Source organism: Rhinatrema bivittatum, chromosome 4 (genome assembly GCF_901001135.1).
Source record: "Rhinatrema bivittatum chromosome 4, aRhiBiv1.1, whole genome shotgun sequence".
In the NCBI taxonomy this organism is placed as follows: Eukaryota; Metazoa; Chordata; class Amphibia; order Gymnophiona; family Rhinatrematidae; genus Rhinatrema; species Rhinatrema bivittatum.
In genome coordinates this window covers 215,322,054-215,345,734 of record NC_042618.1, presented here as the reverse complement: position 1 = coordinate 215,345,734, position 23,681 = coordinate 215,322,054, and the positions used below count along the sequence as shown (strand labels likewise).

The window sequence follows — 23,681 nt, the reverse complement described above, 5'->3', positions numbered from 1 at the left end:
GAATGTCGGTATATAAAAATTATAAATAAATAAATAAATAAATAGCCACTAGAGTTTCCTTTGCCCCTTCCCTCTATGGTACTGCAAGCAAACAAAAGCAGCGTTTGATAAAGAATGAGACTGAGAATCAAGGACTGTGATGTAACATTTCTAAATTCTTCCAAAATTTCCAATTTTCCCACTTCTGACCATCAGGAAAAAAAAAAAAAAGGAAACACCATTCCAAAATTGTTCTTTTTTTCAGACCTGCAAACATTACTGCTGTTTCATTACAGCACACTGTTTATCCCCAAACTAAATACAGAATAACTGACCCCAAATTAGAAAGAGAAACATGGAGACAAAACCTGAACTGGAAAACTCCAAAAAGCCAGACTGCCTGCAGTAAAACACCAGAGAAATAAATAAAAATTGCATTTTCTCTGTCCTTAAAAAAGAAAGAAATATTCAGATGCATATTTCCCAAAAATGACACAGAGAAAATCAAATTCTTCCCACTTCCCATCTCAGAGAAACAGAAGCAATAGCAGTCCAGCTCTCCCAGCCCCAGCAGTCTTGCTTCCCAGCTCCCTCTCCCCTCTCAGTCTTCAGCAATCTTGCTCCCCAGTCCCCTCTCCCCTGGCAGACCTCCCAGCCACTCATATGCAGTACAATAATGCAAAAAACAGTTCTCTGTACGTACCAGGATCAGTCCAGGACACCTGGGTTGTGACTCTGCACCAGTAGATGGAGACAGAGCAAAACTTGTCGGACTGAGCCATATATGACCCTGTGCCAGTCACAGCCCCTCAGTCTTACTCTGTCTCCAGTAGATGGTGCAGGTGCAGTCACAGCCCCTGCCTGCCCTGAGTTCTGGTAGTCAGTCAGGGTTGTTTTAATTTTAGTGTTTTTTTAGTTAAGCCTATTTGAGGTTTCTTTCAAATTGGTTTTTTGTTTTAATTGGTGAGAGAAGTCCCATCCGCCCTGCCTCCCAGGGGGGTTGTGAGGTTCTGAGGGGACCATCCCCCCCTGGTCGAGGCCGCTGCTAGGGTCGAGGACCCGGCTGCACTAGTAGCAGTGCCAGGGGTGACACCGGGGAGCCTGGTTCACTCACCCCTGCTGGATTAGGGCTCCAGGACCGAGGACAGCGGCAAGTGTTTGTAAAAAAAAAAAAAAAAAGTTTCTTGTTTTGTTTTCCTGCCTGCTCTCCGTTGCCTCGCGTCGCCGCTCCGTTTTGCTCGGGGGGGGGGGGGCGCCGCTCGCAGGAGGGTGTTTAGTTGATTTTAAGTTTCTCTCGTCTCTCCTTATTTTCGTCGCGATCGCCGGCATGCCGCGTGGGTCGAGCTGCCGGGCCTGCGGCTCGGCGCAGGAGGGCCTCTCGTGGGAGGGCCTCTGTGCGGCCTGCGTCCCGGGCGGAGAGGGGTCGTCCGGGGCACTTTGGGGGACCTGACCCAGAGCTCCGCGATCGCCGCCGTGCGGTAATGCTGCAGCTGATAGGCCCCCAAGATCCCTTCCTGCTCAGCGCGGGAGTGGCGGCCATTTTGGGCACCGGCCGCGAAATCGCGCGGGAGACGGCGGGGGATGCAGGCTTGCCTCCAGCGCTTTCCCCGCAGCAGGGCCCTGTGGGGGGGGGGCGGGGGTCGCCCCGGGGGGTGTTAGATCCCCTGGGGATACAGGTGAGGATTCCTCGGAGTCCGGGTCATTTTCTGCTGACTTTGCACTTTTGTTACGCAAAGTGCTTAAATATAAGCGCAGCAGACGCAGCCGAGGGGGAGTTTCTGTGGGGGGAACTCGCAAGTCCGCCCCGAGGAAAAGGAAGGCTAAGGACACTGCGGGGTTCTCCCAGGAGCCTTCGAGAGGGAAGCGGCCTCCATGTGGCGTCCCACAGGAGTCGGATACAGAGTCTTCCTCGGTAGTTGACACGGATTCCCCTGAGGAGCCCCTGAAGGGGGCCGAGGAGGCGGCGGCGGACGGTTCCACCCAGCCCAGCGCGGGCAAAGGGGCGCAGGCCGTGGAAGGGGATGACCCCAAGGTGGTACGGCTATTTCGCAGGGAGGAACTGTCCCCACTAATTCCGGCCATTCTTCAGGAGCTGGGAATAGAGGCCCCGCCGGTGGTAGTTCGACAAGAGGCCAACATGGATCCTGTCCTGTTAGGTCTCACAGGGCCTGCAGTTGCTTTTCCTTTTCAATTTTTGTCTACAGATATCTTGTTCCGGGAATGGGATACTCCGGAGTTAGGATTGAAGGTCAGCAAGGCCATGGACAAGCTTTACCCGCTACCAGAGGATGCTCTGGAGCTTCTCCGACTCCCGAAGGTGGATTCTGCGGTCTCCGCGGTGACGAAGAGGTCTACCATCCCGGTTACCGGAGCGACGGCTCTCAGGGACATACAGGACAGGAAGCTGGAAGTGCAACTTAAGAAGATCTTTGAAGTGTCTGCCCTGGGGGTTCGGGCCACCATCTGCACTAACTTCACTATGCGAGCTAGCCTGCGCTGGGCCCAGGTCCTTCAGGCGAATGCGGGTCTGTCAGCGGAGGAGGCATCACAGGCAGATAGGTTGGAGGCGGCAATAGCATATGGGGCTGATACTCTCCACGATCTGCTGCGTACGTCGACTAGGTCCATGGTGGCAGCTGTCTCGGCGCGCCGCCTTCTGTGGCTGCGCAACTGGGCGGCGGATGGTTCTTCCAAGGCCCACCTCGGGGCGCTGCCGTTCAAGGGAAAATTGTTGTTTGGCAAGGAGTTGGATGATTTAATGATTTCTCTGGGGGAGAACAGGGCTTTTAAGCTGCCCGAGGACAGGTACAGGGCGCGGTCCTCGTTTTCTGTCAGGTCCCGTTTTCGTGGCCCCAGGAAGTCGCATCCTCAAAGGTCGACCAGCCCTTCGTACAGGTCGTCTTCCTCCCGACCTCCCCAGTGGCAACAGTCCTTTCGTGGAAACATTTCGGTAGACAAGGGGGAGCCCCGTCGGGCACGGGGTCCAAGGCTTCGCAATGAAATGCGGTTGGCCCATCCCTCGCCGCAGCCCCAGCATGTTGTTCGAGAAATGGGCCAGCGTGACGTCGGACCAGTGGGTCCTCAACGTGATAAGACACAGCTACGCATTAGATTTTGCTCGCCCCCCAGCAGACAAGTTTCTGGTTTTGCCCTGCAAGGCCCCCGAGAAGAAGTCGGCAGTGCTAGGCACCATCCGGCGCTTGGGAGCTATTTCCCCCGTTCCGGCCAATCAACACGGCAAGGGACGTTACTCCATTTACTTCATCGTTCCAAAGAAAGACGGCACGTCAAGACCAATCCTGGATCTGAAATGGGTGAACAGATGCCTTCGAGTTCCTCACTTCAAAATGGAAACCATTCGTTCGGTAATCGCCTCGGTGCGTCCAGACGAATTCCTGGCCTCCCTAGATCTCACGGAAGCGTACCTTCACGTGGGCGTTCGGCCATCGTTCCAATGGTTCCTCAGGTTCTGCATCCTGGGACGGCATTACCAGTTCTGGGCACTCCCGTTTGGTCTCGTAACGACTCCCCGGACATTCACGAAAGTGATGGTAGTGGTGGCGGCGCAGCTCCGCCGGAAAGGATTCCTGGTTCATCCTTACCTGGACGATTGGATGATTCGGGCGAAGTCCGAGGGTCAGTGTCGGCTGGCAGTGGCCAGGGTCCTGCAGCTCTTGCAGTCTCTAGGCTGGGTAGTCAACATCAACAAGAGTCAACTGGTACCCACCCAAGCCTTGGAATACCTTGGAGCCTTATTCAACACGAAACGGGGCAAGGTGTTACTATCACAGGAACGGATGTACAAACTGCAGTCTCAAGTGAGGCGGTTATTGTCTCTCCGCCGACCGCGGGTCTGCGATTATCTGACGGTTCTGGATTCCATGGCTTCAACACTCGCGTTGGTCCCCTGGGCGTTCGCTCATCTGCGGCCATTGCAGTCGTCCTTACTATCCCGCTGGAAGCCGATTTCGGAGGAGTTCCACCTACCGCTTCCACTCACGGCCCAGGCGAGATCCAGCCTGTTCTGGTGGCTGGATTCCAGTCATCTGACCCGTGGAGTGTCCCTACTAGTGCCCAATTGGATAGTGATAACCACGGATGCCAGTCTCTCCGGCTGGGGAGCAGTTTGCCTAGGAAAGTCAGTTCAAGGCCTATGGTCAGCGTCTCAAGCGCAGTGGTCTATCAACCGGCTAGAGACCAGAGCGGTCCGTCTGGCACTGCAAGCCTTCCTACCGCTGGTGCGGGGAAAGGCGGTCCGAGTGTTGTCGGACAACGCAACCACCGTGGCCTACATCAATCGCCAAGGCGGGACAAGAAGTCCACTGGTGGCGGAGGAGGCGCAGCTCTTGATGGCCTGGTCAGAACAAAATCTCAGCAACATCGCAGCGTCTCACATTGCCGGAATCGACAACGTTCAGGCGGATTTTCTCAGCCGTCATCGCCTGGACCCCGGGGAGTGGGAGCTGGCGGACGAAGCATTTCTCCTCATCTGCAAGAAGTGGGGAGTGCCCCACATGGATCTGATGGCCATGTGGCACAACGCGAAGGCCCCGCAATTTTACAGTCGGCGTCGAGAGAGGGGAGCAGAAGGCGTCAACGCGTTGGTGCTTCCCTGGCCGACGGATGTGCTGCTGTACGTGTTTCCCCCATGGCCGATGATCGGCAAGATTCTCCAGCGCATAGAGTTGCACCCGTCCAACGTGATCATGGTGGCACCGGAGTGGCCGCGCCGTCCGTGGTTCGCAGACCTCATACAGTTGTCGGTGGCGGCCCCCCTTCGTCTCCAGGGGTTCACGGGGCTCCTCCGTCAGGGCCCCATCTGTTTGGAGGATGCGGATCACTTCTGTCTCGCGGCATGGCTTTTGAGAGGAATCACTTGAAGAAAAAAGGTTACTCAGACGCGGTGGTTGCCACCCTGTTGAGGTCCAGGAAGCAGTCTACATCCCTGGCGTATGTCCGAGTCTGGGTGATTTTTGAAGAATGGTGCCTGAAGCGTGGATTAGATCCCACTTCCGCTTCTGTATCCGATATTCTAGCGTTTCTCCAGGCCGGTCTGGCCAAAGGGTTGGCATGCAGTTCTCTACGGGTCCAGGTGGCGGCGCTTGGTTGTTTGCGAGGTAAGGTCCGGGGATCCTCCCTGGCTCTTCACCCGGAGATATCCCATTTTCTTCGAGGAGCTAAACATCTCCGTCCTCCTTTGCGTCACCCCTGCCCGTCTTGGAACCTCAACTGGGTTCTCTCCGCCTTATGCTCGGCACCGTTTCAGCCCTTGAAGCGCGTAACTATTAAAGATCTCAGGTTGAAGACTGTATTCCTGGTGGCGATTTCCTCGGCATGGCGTGTTTCAGAGTTACAGGCCCTGTCCTGTAGGGAACCGTTCTTGCGTATTTCCGATTCAGGAGTTTCCTTGCGGACGGTCCCTTCCTTTTTGCCTAAAGTCGTGTCGGCGTTTCATTTAAATCAGTCAATGGAGCTTCCCGCTTTCGCGGTCGGGGAGTCCTCTGACCCAAAAACGAGGGACTTAAGGAAGCTTGATGTGTGGAGATCCCTCCTTCGCTATCTAGAGGTCACTAATCCGTTTCAGGTGACAGATCATCTGTTTGTTTTGTTCTCTGGTCCAAAGCGATGATCGCCCATTGGCTCAAGGAGGCCATTGGTTCGGCGTACTTGGTGCGGGGAAAACCGCTTCCCGTGGGTTTTCGGGCTCACTCGACTCGATCCCAAGCTGCGTCTTGGGCGGAAGCTTCTCAGGTGTCGCCTCAAGAGATTTGCAGGGCGGCTACCTGGAAGTCGTTGCATTCTTTAATTAGACTTTACCGGTTGGACGTTCAGGCTACTGAAGCAGGGGGTTTTGGAAAGAGGGTTCTCCGAGCGGGACTCTCTACTTCCCACCCTCAATAAGTTAGCTCTGGTACGTCCCAGGTGTCCTGGACTGATCCTGGTACGTACAGGGAAAGGAAAATTAGTTTCTTACCTGATAATTTTCGTTCCTGTAGTACCAAGGATCAGTCCAGGATCCCGCCCGCAGTGCTGCGCTGAAGTAACGGAGAGTCCGCTCATCGTTTTGTTTATCTAATCTGCTCGCTTGTTTAGCTCTCCCGGTTGGGGAGTCTGGTTCCAGAAGGGGTTTTTTGAATTATTGCCCGTTTAAGTAGCGATTTTCCTAGCTAGTTTTGTTTTCCTGGTTGGGTTTCTACTTTGACATTACGTATGACTGAGGGGCTGTGACTGGCACAGGGTCATATATGGCTCAGTCCGACAAGTTTTGCTCTGTCTCCATCTACTGGTGCGGAGTCACAACCCAGGTGTCCTGGACTGATCCTTGGTACTACAGGAACGAAAATTATCAGGTAAGAAACTAATTTTCCTAAACATCACCATTCCTCATAAAACAAAATCAAGAAATATAAATCAATTATAATAGTAAACCATACTAATAAAAACAGTATTTCAAAGCAGGTAACAAACAGAGCATCTAATAAGAACAAGGATAAAAAAAATAAACTCTAAACATTTCCAAAAAATCAATACAATATTTCAATACAATAAATAAGAATAAAGGGTAATACAATACAATACAATAATAAAGATTTAAACATTTTGCTCCTCTCCATACCTGGGAACATTTGATTTTTAGTCACCCTCAGACTGTCTTGTGTTCGGGGAGCAGGGAACACACACATTAACATTTAATTTGTTTTCTTTTTCGAAACAGGGCCAGTGCAAGAGTATAAGGCACCCAAAATGAACCTTACAGTTTTGTGCCTGACTTTCCTTCCCACCACAGCCCTCTGTACACACAATTTAAAATTCTACATTTATACTAAAAGATTTTACATGAAAAAGGACACTCCAAGTACAGTCTTTTGAAGTCAAAATATCACAACAGTGTGTATTTTATATTTACATGAATTGTAGTGGTGTCAACCAGAAAACCCTGCATAAAAACCAAAAAGACACTTGGAACACATATGGTATTAGGACTATTGTAACCCATTCCAAAACAACACTAACTGGAAACATTACGTCAGGCTTTTAAACACCAATACACCTTCTATTAGGAAAACAGAACAAGCCAAGCTGCTATAGATCCCTACATAGAAATGACACATTGGTAGAATACTTAACCTGAGTCACACATGCAGAACTAAGATAGACCCTCACCAAATAACAAAATAAAGTGACTATAAATTATAAATGGAAAAATGCAGACAAAAACTAATCTGGAAATCGCAGCAAACCCGACTCTGTATGCTGTGCAACAAATGAAAAGCAGAAACATCACCGTTTCTCAAAACAATACAATCAAGAAATATAAATCAATCAGAACTGTAAAGCTATACTACTAAAAATATATATTTCAAAACAGCAGATGAATAGAATAACATCCAATAATAAAAAAACTCCTGTACAAATTTTTTTAAATTTCTTAAACATCAATAAAATATTTCAAAACAGCAGACACATTAAATACCACCCAATTAATTAAATCAAAAAGGATTTAAAAAAATAGCTTCTTCTCCATACCTGGGAACTTTAGACTTCTGGTCACCTTAAGATTGTCCTGGATTATTGGGAGGGGAAGGGAAGGGAGGTGCACAAACTTTCTCTTCTCTCATAAACACACACACTCCTTCTCTCTCAGACAAATATACTTACACACACACACACATACACACTCATATGCATGCTTTCTCTCTGTCAGGCACATATTCTTACACACATATACATACTCTCTAGCAAGCGGGCAGGGCACAATCCCCCGGTAGCCATGGGGCCTCCTCCATTTGGGGTGCTGGCAGGATAGGATCCCCGGGCAGAGTGGGGCCTCCTCCATTTGGGGTGCCAGCTGGGTTGGGATCCCCCAGTGATCACAGTGCCTCCTCCAGCGGGGCTGCTGGACAGGACTGGATCCCCCCAGTGGCTTCGGGCCTTTTTTCTCCTTCGACTGCGGTGGGATGAGCTCCACCATGACTCTGCTGCTTATACTGCGCCATGGAGGGGGTGGGGGGGGGGGGGTGGAGGAGGCACCTGTGCCCGGCAGGGCACATGTGCAGCTTAGGGAACATTTGCCGGCGGCTGTGGGCTTACTTCAGTTCAGCCACCGAGTGGGATGGGATCTCCCAGTGGCCAGTGGCCATGGGTTACCAATTCTGCTGCGCCTGGGGACTTGGCCCCTCACCCCCTCACCCCCTCGATACACCACTGGCTCTCCCTTTCTAGGGGAAATTGTACGTTGCTCCCTAACCCCTGAAAATAGGGAACAATGCAGAGCATATGAGGAAATTTAGCAGCTAAGGGTCCTATTAGAGCATTGGTATTCACTCCCAGCCTTTGAAGGCTGCCAACAGGTCAGGTTTTCAGGATATCCCTAATGAATATGCATGAGATAGCTTTGCATACTGTAGAGGCAGGTGCAGGGAAATCTTATGTCATGCATACTCATTAGGGATATCCTGAAAACCTGACCTGTTGGTTGCCCTCAAGGCCTGGGAGTGAATACCACTGTTCTAGAGGTGTAGACACACAGCCAGTCAAGCAATTTACATCTACACTCCCCCCTCCTCCATCACACAAATCTCCAAACCCAAAAATAAACAAAATGAAGGTGAAAAGCAGTATCTAGTGCAGCTCTTTATTTTTACACAGCTAGATGTGAAGCAGATTTGAAGTGCTAATGGTTCTTTAACTTTGTGTGGCTGTCAGGACCTGATATGCTCATTTTTGGCATGCAGTGCACACGTTTTCTTCAAGTTGGTGGTGCAGATGCACCACTGTGCACTAATAATTCTGTGCCCCTGTATATATAAATAGAGAGAGAGAGATAGCATATATAATGTAACTGTTGTTATTATTATTATATTACTGATTTCCATGACTAATTTAACACATTAACCAGCTGTTCTATTACATTTGTACAGTCAGTAGGGAAAAGGAACTGCTTGTATTCTAGTTTCGTGAGAAGAAGATTCACACACTTTGGATGCCAGGCAAAATGTGCTAGAACCATTATAGTGAGTATTATGGTTTATTGAGACTAATGAAGACAGATTCAGCATTCCAAGGACAATTGATGGTCCTGGATTTTATATGTATTAGAATCTGTTCTTAATGCTTTCTTATCTTGAACTGCACCTTGACAAGGGACTCTTTGATCCAACACCATTACATCCTACAGTAAATGATAGCATTGTAGCTGGTTTGTAAAGTCTTATACCAAAACATGGAGTCAACATAGCTATCTACATACAATGACCTATAGCAAGTAGAAAGAGGTTTTGGCACCTACTTCAGGAGACTTTCCCTGTTGAGTTATTCTTTTGAGTTGAAATGCTGTCTAGTCTAGACTAATATATTGCTGTATGACAGGTTTCTTGGCTGCTCTTAGATTTAGATTTAATTTCCCACCTTTCCAAACCAGCACTCGGGATGAGTTACTTTCAGATACCGTAGGTATTTCCCTGCCCCAGAAAGGGCTCACAATGCTATAACGCAAGGTAAGGCCAATATAAATTACCATATGCTGAAAGGAAGGTTCTGATCTTTAAGGTATCATTAACCTGGGTCTCCCTACTCCAAGCCAAAGTTAGCATCAGAGTGCTGGTGCACTTGCATTGCTGCCTGTGAGAAAGTGACCCCAAAGTGGTTGATAAGAGAACCAGTAGAAAGTATGACATTCTAGATAGCCTTAGCTCTAGTCCCTATGCATTTCTTTAGAAACAGTGCCAGCTTTGCCCCCTTCCTATTACCCCCCCCCCCCCCCCCGATTACCCACCAGTTATGAAAAGTGAGAAAGTTTAATTTTCCTCTAAGTACTGACTTCAAAGTTTGATAGAGCTAGGTCCCTCCATTTCCAAACATGCCTAATTATACAAACCACAACATACACAGACAAATTACCAACTGATAAGTCTCTGTTCATAATGAAGCAAGTCTAAACACCGAAAGAATAGATAGAAGAAAGAGTAAACAAAAGAAATTAACAGTTATATCTTATTTTATGGGTTTTTTTTCAGACCAAAGCATGCTGTTCAGGTTTCTTTGGTCAACAGTGCATGGCCTGTCCTGGAAAAGCTGGCTGCCCCTGCTCCGGGCATGGTATTTGCCTCGATGGTATTAATGGCACAGGGATATGTCAATGTGAAGAGGGATTCAATGGAACAGCCTGCGAGCTTTGTATGAGTGGCAAATATGGATCCAAATGTGATCAAGGTACCCACTGCTGCCATCTTTAAAGTGCATGATATCCTTTGTCCAGCTATTCAGATATAGTTAACTGTGCCTGAAAAATATATATGCTCTTAAATATTCTCCAGTCTAAGGATATCCACCCTGAACTACTTGTCCAGATAGGGAAAAATTTAAATGATTTTAAATAAATAAAATAAATCAATTGAAAAGACAGCTGAGATGGCCTGAAGGCATCGTAGGTGCAAGGCACTTGGAGCCATTTTTTTCAAGTTCAGTCATAGTTTCACTACCTCATCTTCGACGTGGAGAAAGTGAGTAGGTAGCAGAATAGTCTTTAGCATTTTCAGTAAGATCCCGGTGACTGTTCATTCACAGAATCTCCTCCACCATTTTAGCCAAGAAATTCACGATGAGTCAACTGTGTACAAATTTCAAGACAGAGGATGGGAGAAAAAATTATAAACCCAAAGTAAAGAACGAGGGAGGTTACATCCAACCAAGAACCCTGATATAGCCTATTGATTTGTGCCTGGTAACAAGAGGCCTTTCAGCATACATTCTAGGGCAGTGCTTCCCAACCTGGGGTCCGTGGACCCCCCAGAGATCCACGAGACCATCCCAGGGTGTCCTCCATAAGAGATGCAAGAAAGTTTAGCTGGGGAGAAACTGAGAGGGCTGCTGCCACCTGTGATCAGCAGAGCTTCTGCCACAGGCCAGGAGAGTGAGAAAGGGGCTTATTATGGCCCCAAAAACATCACCCGACATTGCTGCAGATCAGGAGGAGGAGGGACAGATGGGGGTTATTCAAACCCATTGGAAGACTCAAACCCCACTGCCACAGGTTTAGCAGAGGTGGAGAGGAGAGAGGGCTGATTGCGGCTGCAGGAACCTTTCTGAGGAAAGCAGAGGAAAGCTGGGTTTTTGCAGCGGCGAGAAATATTTCCCACTACTGCCATGTGCTCTGTCAATGACAATGACCAGGTTTCTGGCCTGACACAGAAACAGGAGAGGAGTGCTGCACCAAAATAGTGAGTAAAATGGCTCAAAGGAAGAAAGGATGAAATGGGACTGGGGCTGACAGTATGAGGGGAAAGACAGAGGGAATAAGGAATGGGACAGGAATGAAAAACATGGAGGATAAAGCGGGGGAAGAGAAATCCATGATTGACCTGGTTAAGTGGAATCAGAGTAGATGGCAGCCTGCCAGGGGAGAGGACCCCCCCCCCCCTGGAATTAGGCTGGACAGAGATAGAGGACCACCATGGTCCAGGAAGGAGGAAGGGCAAGATAACCTCCAGGGATGAAGGAGGAGAGAGGACGAGACAATGACCAGGTTTGATATGACATTAAACAAAAGTTATTTAGGGGGACAAACAGAAAGCCTGTGAGGGAGTCAGTTGGACCATTAGATGATCGAGGGGTTAAAGGGGCACTTAGAGAAGATAAGGCCATCGCAGAAAGATTAAATGATTTCTTTGCTTCGGTGTTTACTGAAGAAGATGTTGGGGAGGTACCCGTAATGGAGAAGGTTTTCATGGGTAATGATTCAGATGGACTGAATCAAATCACGGTGAACCTAGAAGATGTGGTAGGCCTGATTGACAAACTGAAGAGTAGTAAATCACCTGGACCAGATGGTATACACCCCAGAGTTCTGAAGGAACTAAAAAATGAAATTTCAGACCTATTAGTAAAAATTTCTAACTTATCATTAAAATCATCCATTGTACCTGAAGACCGGAGGATAGCAAATGTAACCCCAATATTTAAAAAGGGCTCAAGGGGCGATCCGGGAAACTACAGACCGGTTAGCCTGACTTCAGTGCCAGGAAAAATAGTGGAAAGTGTTCTAAACATCAAAATCACAGAACATATAGAAAGACATGGTTTAATGGAACAAAGTCAGCATGGCTTTACCCAGGGCAAGTCTTGCCTCACAAATCTGCTTCACTTTTTTGAAGGAGTTAATAAACATGTGGATAAGGGTGAACCGGTAGATATAGTATACTTGGATTTTCAGAAGGCGTTTGACAAAGTTCCTCATGAGAGGCTTCTAGGAAAAGTAAAAAGTCATGGGATAGGTGGCGATGTCCTTTCGTGGATTGCAAACTGGCTAAAAGACAGGAAACAGAGAGTAGGAATAAATGGGCAATTTTCTCAGTGGAAGGGAGTGGACAGTGGAGTGCCTCAGGGATCTGTATTGGGACCTTTACTGTTCAATATATTTATAAATGATTTGGAAAGAAATACAACGAGTGAGATAATCAACTTTGCAGATGACACAAATTGTTCAGAGTAGTTAAATCACAAGCAGATTGTGATAAATTGCAGGAAGACCTTGTGAGACTGGAAAATTGGGCATCCAAATGGCAGATGATTTAATGTGGATAAGTGCAAGGTGATGCATATAGGGAAAAATAACCCGTGCTATAATTACACAATGTTGGGTTCCATATTAGGTGCTACAACCCAAGAAAGAGATCTAGGTGTCATAGTGGATAACACAATGAAATCGTCTGTGCAGTGTGCTGTGGCAGTCAAAAAAGCAAGCAGAATGTTGGGAATTATTAGAAAAGGAATGGTGAATAAAACGAAAAATGTCATAATGCCTCTGTATCGCTCCATGGTGAGACCGCACCTTGAATACTGTGTACAATTCTGGTCGCCGCATCTCAAAAAAGATATAATTGTGATGGAGAAGATACAGAGAAGGGCTACCAAAATGATAAGGGGAATGGAACAACTCCCCTATGAGGAAAGACTAAAGAGGTTAGGACTTTTCAGCTTAGAGAAGAGACGACTGAGGGGGGATATGATAGAGGTGTTTAAAATCATGAGAGGTCTAGAACGGGTAGATGTGAATCGGTTATTTACTCTTTCGGATAGTAGAAAGACTAGGGGGCACTCCATGAAGTTAGCATGGGGCACATTTAAAACTAATCGGAGAAAGTTCTTTTTTACTCAACGCACAATTAAACTTTGGAATTTGTTGCCAGCGAATGTGGTTAGTGCAGTTAGTATAGCTGTGTTTAAAAAAGGATTGGATAAGTTCTTGGAGGAGAAGTCCATTACCTGCTATTAAGTTCACTTAGAGAATAGCCACTGCCATTAGCAATGGTTACATGGGATAGACTTAGTTTTTGGGTACTTGCCAGGTTCTTATGGCCTAGATTGGCCACTGTTGGAAACAGGATGCTGGGCTTGATGGACCCTTGGTCTGACCCAGTATGGCATTTTCTTATGTTCTTAAGCCTTCTTCCCCTCGAAAAGCAGGCTATCATTTCACTTTTCCAAAATCTAAATTATTTTGTGACTGCCATTTTCTGTATATGTTGTAAGAATCATAAAAGAAAATAAAGTATAAAAGAAAAGCAGGTTAAAAGGAGTGAGTTTTCAGGGAGAGTAAGTTTCAAAACTTTTTATGTGGGCAAACATCTGTTTACCCAAGTATAAAGGCCCTTTGAAAATTGCTACTCCCTTCCACCGAGGGTTAAAGTACCTACCCTGTGAACAGCGCGCAGACTTTTACCTCATGAGAGAGGGGAAGGAGCAGAGGGCTAGGATGGGAGAGGGGAAGGTACATGCAGGGGTTTAATTTTGAAATCTTTGTGCAGTTTCCTCATGCCTGTGCTTTATACCTGCTTCAAAGCAGCTGAAAAGTGCACAGGTACAAAAGTACTGGTTTTCCCTCACAGGTCCGAGTTTGCAGAAGGAAACTCCATAGGCACTTTCCCTTTGCAAATGAGATTGCAGGTCTGCCAGGCACCAGAGATGATGATTTTCTGCCAGGCCATACCAAGTTGGCAACCTGGAACTTCCTTTTCCTCATTGCAGCTGGTATTACCAACCATGGTAATATAAGCCTGATCCCCATCCAATCCAGAGGTGGGTCCTCTGTAGCCTGAGTCCCCCTTCCTCCACCGATGACCAGCCCCCAACCCCACCCCTTGGCTGGGAAACCTTCCACCCAGGCTGTAGAACCTTCTTCCCACCGAGACTGGGATGACCCTCTTGTCTGGAGATGCTCCTTCCCTCAGTCCTTTCTCCTTCACCAAGAGATGTCAAAGGGCTCCAATCCTCAGGCCTGCCACCCCACCCTCCCCATCTTGATGATGCAAAAAGACATCGCCACTCACTCCTGCTCTGCTCCTTCTGGCACCAGCTGACCTAATTCACATGTGCAGGACAAACAAAGGGATGGGGGACCATATTGAGACCTGGAGCCCATTGACACCTCTTGGTGGAGGCTAGTCAGGGGGAGACTGTCACAGTCAGTGGGTGTGTCTGACCAGTGGGGTCATCACTGTCATGGATGGCATGTAATTGTATGTCTTTTAAGTTTTAAGAATGCTGATTTGTAACCTGTCTAGAATGGAAGATAGTGTGGATAATAAACTATTTTTCCTGTTCATACCCAGATCAGTCCAAACAAGTGGGTTTTGCATCCCTACCAGCAGATGGAGGCAGAGAACAAAACCTTGAGGCTCTGCTACATATCCGAGAGTGCCACCTGCAGTCCCGCAATATTTCTCTGTCTCCAGCAGATGGCAGAGGTGCAAACCTGCAGTCTGACAAAAAAAAAAAAGAAGAAAAACAGAGAAAAAGATTTGGATTTAGGAAGTTAGACTGAGGCTCGCTGAGGTGTTAGGTACCTTTGTGGACCATCCCTCGGGTTGAGCTGGCCGACCGAAGGTGTTGAAAACTTCTGCCTAGTGTAGCCCGCAGCTTCTGGAGGCCTTGATAGCCAGGGGCCTGGCTCCTTCTCTGCCTCAGAGGTCTCCTCCTGCAAACTTCCGTGTTCTGGTCAGGGAAGTAATTCTGTTTTTGTTTCTTTTAAATTAAGTTAAAAAAAAAAAAGTTGTTTTCAGATGAGAAGATTCGGTCTGCAGCTCAGCAACTGGGGCATCTTGTCAACGGAAAAAGTCAGGGTCAGCAGGAGGGAGAAAAAGAGGAGCCCGCTGTTGGTTTTTCCCTGGCAGGAGAGTCGACTGTGCAGAGCAGGTGTGCCGCATGCCACTCAGACCAACGCCACCGCACGGCTCAGTGACTCAGCCACTTGTGCGGCCTGCTTTGGGGCATCGGCGTGCTTAGGCTGCGATTGTGTTGTTAGCAGCTCTGAAACCACGGATGGCGTCATGCAAGGTGTGCAGGCTCTGGTTGGCGAGCCTCAGTTCCCGCTCCCTCTGTACCGGCTGCACGTGCAGGGAAGAGGAAACCTCCCCGGGAGCAACCATGGAAAAGAGGGCCTCCAGATCTTTGGGAGCTGTGGCTGTGGTCCCAGGGGAATCCACTGGGTCAGCTGCACTCACAGGGGATTGCAGTCAAGGGCCCCTAGCTTTCAGGGAGCCCAGAGATTCCCTTCCTCCTCTCTCGCCTGTGGTTCAGGGCGCTGTATGACTTGGTGCATACTTCTGCCAGGAGCATGGTCTCAGTGGTGGCAGCATACAGACTTTTGTAGCTGCGGACAGGTGGTCCAAGTCCCAACTGTGTAATCTTCCCTTTAAAGGGAAGCTCCTGTTTGGGGAGGATTTGAATCAGTTGATGAAGACTTTGGGGGAGTCCAAAGAGAATAGATGGCCTGAGGATAAGAGAAGCAATAACAAGGTTTTTCTGTCCTGGTCTCATTTTCGGGATTCGCGGTGGTTTCGTTCAGGCAAGGGTCCTCAGTTTCAGGGCTGAAACAGTCTTTAGGATGACAGCAGTCCTTTCGGGGTACTCGCATTATCGCATATCCTCCAGGGATGGCACTGGTCAGGGGACTGGAGTAGGAAAGTCCGCGCAATGAAGCCAGGCTCGCTTACTCTTCCATGGAAGCAGTAGGGAGCAGATTGTCCCGCTTTTATGAGGAGTGGGACAAGATTACCTTGGACCAGTGGGTTCTGGAGATAGTAAGAGATGGCTATGCCTTAGAATTTTCGTGCCCAGTCAGGGAGGCCTTTCTAGAGTCCAACTGCTCATTTTGAAGCAAACGGGAAGAAGTAATTGGGACTCTATAGAGGTTACTAAGCTTGAACGCAAAATTCCAGTCCCGCTGGTTGAGCAAGAATAGGGGAGGTACTCTATTTATTTCATAGTTCCAAAAAAGGAGGGTACCTTCCGTCCCATTCTAGACTTGCAAAAATTACATGTAGCCTTACGGTTCCCGCGGTTTCGCATGGAGATGTGCACAGTGGTAGCAGCAGTCCACAGAGTAGAGTTCCTGGCGTCATTGGACCTAATTATATTCCCATTTAAAAGGGTCATCAGACGTTTCTGCGGTTCATGGTGCTGGGGTAGCACTTCCAGTTCTGGGTTTTCCCCTTTGGGTTGGCTACTGTGCCCCGAACCTTCACAAAGGTGATGGTCGTGATGGCAGCAGCCTTGAGACGAGAGAGGATTTTAGTCCATCCATATCTAGACGTTTGACTTATTCAGGCAAAGACAGAGGAAGAGTGCAAGAGTGATGAACACTTTAAATTTTCTGTGTTAGGAGATAAATGTAGCGAAGAGTCACCTGGTTCCGGGGGGGGGGGGGGGTCAGGAGGCCTCCTGACCCCCCCAAGCTGGCCAAAAGTTCCTTTTGGGTGCAACGAGGATCCCGGAGCGATCGCGCGGGGAATCACGTGACGCCGCGTCACTCCAACGTGACGCCGACGTCACGTGCTCCTCGCAAAGGAGTTCAGAAATGGCGGCCTGACTCCCTGCTGTACCACCAGGGAGTTTTGGTAAGTCTTGGGGGGGGGGATTAAGGAGGGTGAGGGGTTTAAATTTTTATTTGCACGTATGGACATAGACTCAACTTATGGAATTCTCCATATGTCCATATTGACCGCAAATGGGACCCCCTTTCGACTTATGGACTTATGAACATAAACTTTTGCTCTGCACATCCCTAACAGCAGGTGTTGTCTAAGAGTCTAGCCTATAGTTCGTTCCGTGACCAGGTTTCAGCCTTGGTTCTCTTAGGGGCAAGTTGTGGGGGGAGATCTTTGGCCTTTCATCCAGATGTGGTTCAGTTCCTGAAGGGAGTTAAGCATTTGTGTCCTCTAGTTCAGAAATTATGCCCGGATTGGAACCTCAACTTGGTTTTGTGGGTGCTCTATGGCACGCACTTTGAGCCATCAAGACAACTGTCTTTGAAGGATCTGACTTTGAAGACAGTTTTTCTGGTGGCCATATATTCAGCCAGGTGGATTTTGTAGCTTCAGGTTCTGTCTTGTAGGGATCCTTTTTGCGTATTGCTAACGACAGGGTGACATTGTGTACAGTCCCCTCTTTCTTGATGAAGGTGATGTCTTCCTTCCATATGAATCAGACAGTAGAACTTCTGGCGTTTCTGCAGTGGTCTAGGGAGTCCATGCAGGATAGAAATCTTCATCTACTGATGTATGTCAGACTCTCTTATTTGAAGATCACTAACAGTTTTCGGCATTTGGATCACCTGTTTGTGTTGATTCTTGGAGCGAAGAAAGGAGATAAAGCTTCTAAAGCTCGCTATCTCAATGGCTGAAGGAGAACATTTGCTTGGCTTATATTTGTAAGGGTTCCGAAATTCCAGTAGGACTCAGGGCGCATTCTACAGGAGCGCAGGCAGCCTCTTGAGTGGCATGCCAGCTGATGTCTCCCCAGGAGATATGTAGATATGTGTGATCCTCACTTCTTACTTTCACCTAGCATTACCTACTGGTCTTTTGGGCGCAGGAAGATGCAACAGTGTGATCACCCCACTTTCTCCTGCTTTCCTCGGTGAGCAGCAGAGGCTGCAAAGGTGCTGACAGCCACAGTCAGCCCCTCTCTTCCCCTCACATCCTCATGAAGTGCAACAGTGGGGAGAAGAGACAACTGAGGGGCAATATGATAGAGGTGTTTAAAATCATGAGAGGTCTAGAACAGGTTAATGTGAATCAGTTATTTACTCTTTTGGATAATCAAAAGATTAGGGGGCACTCCATGAAGTTAGCATGAGGCACATTTAAAACTAATCTGAGAAAGTTCTTTTTCACTCAATGCACAATTAAACTCTGGAATTTGTTGCCAGAGGATGTGGTTAGTGCAGTTAATGTAGCTGTGTTTAAAAAAGGATTGGATAAGTTCTTGGAGGAGAAGTCCATTACCTACTATTAATTAGAAAATAGCCAATGCTATTACTAGCAACAGTAGCATGGAATAGACTTGGTTTTTGGGTACTTGCCTGGTTCTTATGGCCTGGATTGGCCACTGTTGGAAACAGGATGCCGGGCTTGATGGACCCTTGGTCTGACCCAGTATGACATGTTCTTATGGTCTTATGTATATGATTCTCGAGGACTGCAATCAGTCCCTCTCTTTCACACCTCTGCTAAAAATGTGGCAGTGCAGTTTGAGGTTTCTAATGACTGCAAACAGCCCCTCTTTGTCCCTCTTCCCCCCGGTCTGCAGCGATGTGGGCTGAAGTTTTTGGGACCATAATAGGCCCTATTTTCATGCTCCTGGCCTGTGGCAGCAGCTCAGCTAATCACAAGTAGCAGCAGCTCAGTCCTTCTGGAGGACCCCTGGGATGGTCTCAGGGACCACTGGGGGTCCACAGACCCCAGGTTGGGAACCACTGTTCTAGAACAAGTGCTAAAACAAGTGCTTGAACTTCAAAAGTCCATGAAACAATAATCACAAGGCTTCCAGCAACTATCATCACCATCTACTCATACGGCATACTTTGCTTTCTGTTAGATGCTTTCTTTTGTTTTATAGTAAATTGTTTAATTATTCAACGTAGTTATTCTCCTGCATTTTCTGCATAGCAGTTTAATCTTTCTGTTTCATGGTGTGGTTGTTATACATGGATCTCATAAATGTAAGGTGTTTTACACGTGTCAGCCGGACCAGTAGGTACCTCTGTTTGCTGTGTAGATTAATTTTGGAAAAAAAAAGTATTTTTAAGCTATACTTTAGGAGTCTTCAGGGAAAATATTTTTGTTTCATTTTGAGTGTTTTTAAATGTGTGTTTTGGTTCATTTTATTTACTCCTCCAAAATATACATTAATTTTAAAAAATTGAAAAAACCCCCCAAAAGAAACCACTCCCACTCCCAGCATCAAAACAGCAAAATTACACACACACCAATAGGCCTTCCCTGAAAGTCTCCCTCCCCTGCACCAAGAGGTCTCTTACTCCCCTTCCTGGGCTTTATGAAATAGAAAGGAACAGGAGCAATCCCAAGTCACTTCTCCCCCACTGGGTCCAGGTTCTAAAATGGCTTCGGAAGGTCTTGAGGCTGATGCCATTTTGTTGTGAACCCGCAGGAGTAATTTTCCTATTTTGGCAGCACTCACTACTTTTTTGTATACTTTCCAAAACAAAAGTAGACAAAAAAAAAAAAAAAAGAATTTCAGACATGTTTTTGTTTCACTTTTCAATAAATAGGAACGCAGGCATTTTGTCATGTTGGTCATTAAATTTTAAAATGAATGCACATCCTTACTATGCAGTCTGCATTATGGTAATCCTTAAATTTAATATTTTGGTCCATGTTCTAATGTAGATGTCATGTAAGCTTAGGCAGGAGACTTTCTAAAAGCTTTTTTGCAAGGATAACTCTATGTAATGTTCTACTTGGAAAATTTACCCAAAGGAGAAGGAGGTGCAAATTCTGCAGACACTTTTCCCTTAGGCATTTTTCAAAGTAGAAGTATCTGTGTAGTTTCACATTAAAAATTCACGCAAGAAAAGTACCCCACGGGTTTTCCTACTATAAATTATATCTTTGCTTGCAGAATGTCGTTGCATCCATGGGAAATGCAGTGAAGGGGTTGAAGGTGATGGGTCATGTGAATGCAACGTGGGTTGGAGAGGCGTCAAATGTGAGAGCGGTAAGGTTCTTTCCTCATTTTCTTACCTAATCATGGCGTCTAGTCAATCGTGAAAAGCATAAATGAATAGATGTGTAATTTTGCCTTATAAGCCTCAGAGCATCCCATCTGCAATGAGTTTTTGATAAATAGGATGTAGCCTTTAACACATGGTAGGTTTGATAAGGAGATTTTCATCACTGTCTTGAAGGCATTTCCCGAAATAAAAGGATGTGGCTACCTTTACTTTACTGTACTTTATATCTATTGATTGCTGCTAACCAGTAGCTTGTAGGGATTCACAAATTAACATACCATAAATACATTATCAACACAACACAAATTAAAATAGAAATGCTATTATATGCAAACTAGTCACTTATGTATAATAAAATAATCAGCTACAACTTTTAAAATTAAAATAAAGTCAAAAAAGAAAAAAAATATCCTAAGATATTTGATGAACAAAGCTATTTCCAGTTACATCAATTTTCAGACTTTTCTCTTAGATCAAAGGTTTTTACTCTTTCTGTTCCTGAGATTTGCTTGTATTGCAAGGGCCGGTGTATCCTATGTGTGGAGGGATTCCCTTTCCCAATAGTACCTGAGGTCCAGATGAACTCCAGATCTTCAAAAAACATTTAGTGCCATGTGTCCTGGGGTAAGATTCGTTTTGGGGGGGGGGGGGGGGGGTGTCTCCAAATGTCACAACTCTCTTCTCCCTTCCTCTGCTCTTCTTTCCAAACTGCTTCATGGGAAAAAGTCTTATGTGAGAAAAAAATCAGATCTTCCTCCTTCTTAGCCTTACCCTTAGGTTAAGGAAGAGTGGCTTCTAACTTCCTTCCCCAACTCAAGAAAAAATAGCAAAAATAGAATCTTCACAAAACTCCAAGACAAACTCTTCTTCAGTTTCTACTTGTGGCGAGTCACTATTGTCCCTCCGTAAGTTGAGGGATGGGCACAGCAGGTCTTCTATCCCTCTGTTCTCCTAAGGCAGGGCCTTTTCCCTCTTCCAGTCAAGACCAGGGATGCACAAAAAGAGAAAAAAACTCCAGAACCTCTCAAAGATGACTTCAAAACAGTTAACTGAATTCAAATACCCTGAGGTAAATCCTTCCAGGCATGGGTTGCTCTGGGTGAGACTTGTGAGGCTCAATATATAAGACTGCAACAGAAACAGCTCCTTCCACCTCAAACTCCAAGCAAAGATATGCCACACTCTACTCTCTATGCCACCCGAAGGTCACCACTTCAGCAAGCCTCAGAGGAGGTGTTGTTCAGAAATGGTGTGCCCCTCCCCTAACTCACTAACCCTAAGACTGGGCTAGGACCAACTAGAGAAGACCTAGAGGAGGAGATCTCAGGGATAGGGAGAAGAGAAGGAGAGGGTGAAAAGGACCAGAGAGAGGGATACAAAGGAAGGAGAACCAGAAATGGGCAGAGCAACTGTAGGAAAGAGGACTGGGTAAGGGGAAAGTGTTATGGATTGTGGGTCTGTGGACCCTTGGCCCAAGGTGCGAGTTGGTACCACCTGTGGGGAGGAGCCCCACAGACCCTCACCGTTAGGAGGTGAGGTCAGTCACGGCAGGGAGCTCTGGGTGAGACTGTGTAGAGGTCCCGATGTGTCAGGAGGAATTCCCCAGTAGACAAGCAAGCAGGAGACAATACCTGGACTGAAACCCCCAAGGGGGAAGATGCCAGGCAGGCCGCAGAGCGGAAAGGCGTGAGACTGGTGTACAGGAGGTATACCGGAGAGACAACCCGAAGGTCAGATTTGCGGAGCGAGGGAGGTGCAGCTGTAGTGACGTAGACTGACCTGTGGAGCAGGGAAGGCCAAGTCAGGTCTCCGATGATCACGTAGGTTGAAACTCAAGGAGCAGGAAGCACAGATAGTCTCTGTATACTATAGAAGCACAGCCTCGATGGAGCAGGGAAGTGCTGGCAGTCTTGGTAGCATGAAAGCGCGACCCTGCGTAGCGGGGAAACGAGGACAGCCGCAGAATAGCACGAGAGCACTGCTCCGAGGAGCGGGACACTGCTGAAAGTCTATTGTATAGTATGAGGGCGCAACCCCGAGGAGTGGGGAAGCGCTGACAGTCCAATCCAGCACGTAAGCACAACCCCGAGGAGTAGGAAAGCACTGGAGTAACTCCTGAATGGTGAAGGTGTTCCGGGGGGGCAACCCCAAGGAGCAGGGAGCCTTGCAGAGTAGGATTTCAGAAAGCCCAGGGCCAGCCCGAGGAGCGGGGAAGGCCAGGAGACAGGGTCCCCGTAGAAAGCATCTACTGGCCCCCGAGGAGCGGGTACCAGACAATCCAAAGTCCAACTGCAGCCAATAGCGTAGCCACAGGAACATGGAGGCAGGAGCTAGTAGAGACATAAGGAACTTGTTGCCAAGTCAGCTAGCTGAGGGCAAAGGTGGAGCTTAAGTACCTTGATCCGATGACATCATCAACCAGGGACTCCCCCAAGGTTCCCGCCGAAGAGCCTTCAAAGGAGGGCATGGTGGCGCGCGCGCGCCTAGGAAGGCCCAGAGACGACGTGGATGGCGGCAGTATCTCGGCGCCACAAGGAGCCATGGGGAAAGTGGTGGTAGAGGTTGGCCTGCGCCGCGAGCAGTCCCAGGGAGGGCTGGAGGATGGTGCAGGATGTAAGTAAACGCGGTCGCAGGCATCTGCAACCGACAGGCATAACAGGAAGGAGAGGGCGAGGGAGAAAGGACTAGGGATGGGGAGGATGAGAGATGGGTAAGATCAAGGAAGGAGGGAAGATCAGAACTTTGGGATAGGGAAAAAGAGGGAGGGAAGTTCTGGGATTGAGAAAAGAGAGGAGGGAAAAGCAGGTTGTTAATACAAACAAAAAACACGCTTTGAAATGTCTGTATGCCAATGCCAGAAGTCAAAGAAGTAAGATGGGAGAGTTAGAGTGTATAGTAGAAAATGATGAGATTGACATAATTGGCATCACAGAGACTTGGTGGAAGGAGGATAACCAATGGGACAGTGCTATATCATGGTACAAATTATATCGCAATGATAGGGAGGATCAACTTGGTGGGGGTGTGGCACTTTATGTCCGGGAGGGTATAGGGTCCAACAAGATAAAGATCATACAAGAGACTAAATGCTCAGTAGAATCTATATAGGTAGAAATTCTATGTCTGTTGGGCAAGAGTATAGTGATAGGAGTATACTACCGTCCACCTGGACAAAATGGTCAGACAGATGATGAAATGCTAAGAGAAATCAGGGAAGCTAACCAATTTGGCAGTGCAATAATAATAGGAGATTTCAATTACCCCAATATTGACTGGGTAAATGTAACATCAAGACTTGCTAGAGACATAAAGTTCCTGGATGTAATAAATGACTGCTTCATGGAGTAATTGGTTCAGGAACCAACAAGAAAGGGAGCTATTTTAGATTTAATTCTTAGCGGAATGCAGGATTTGGTGAGAGAGGTAACGGTGGTGGGGCCACTTGGCAACAGTGATCATAACATGATCAAATTTCAACTTATAATTGGAAGGGGGACAATAAGTAAATCTACAGCTCTAACACTAAACTTTCAAAAGGGAAACTGATAAAATGAGGAAAATAGAAAAAAACTGAAAGGTGCAGCTGCAAAGGTTAAAAGTGTTCAACAGGCATGGACATTGTTTAAAAATACAGTCCTAGTGTTTCATCCATCGGTGCTAGACGGCTTCG

The 23,681-nt window shown here is 47.3% G+C and overlaps 1 protein-coding gene across 1 annotated transcript in view; it reads left to right on the top strand.

Annotated features, from left to right (window-relative positions):
* Nucleotides 1-23,681, top strand: part of STAB2 (stabilin 2) — a 473,152-nt gene that overhangs the window by 220,790 nt on the left and 228,681 nt on the right. Inside the window, 3 exon segments of the mRNA XM_029599680.1 lie at nucleotides 8,901-8,993; nucleotides 9,996-10,191; nucleotides 19,900-19,995. Coding sequence (XP_029455540.1) covers nucleotides 8,901-8,993; nucleotides 9,996-10,191; nucleotides 19,900-19,995 — 385 coding nt within the window.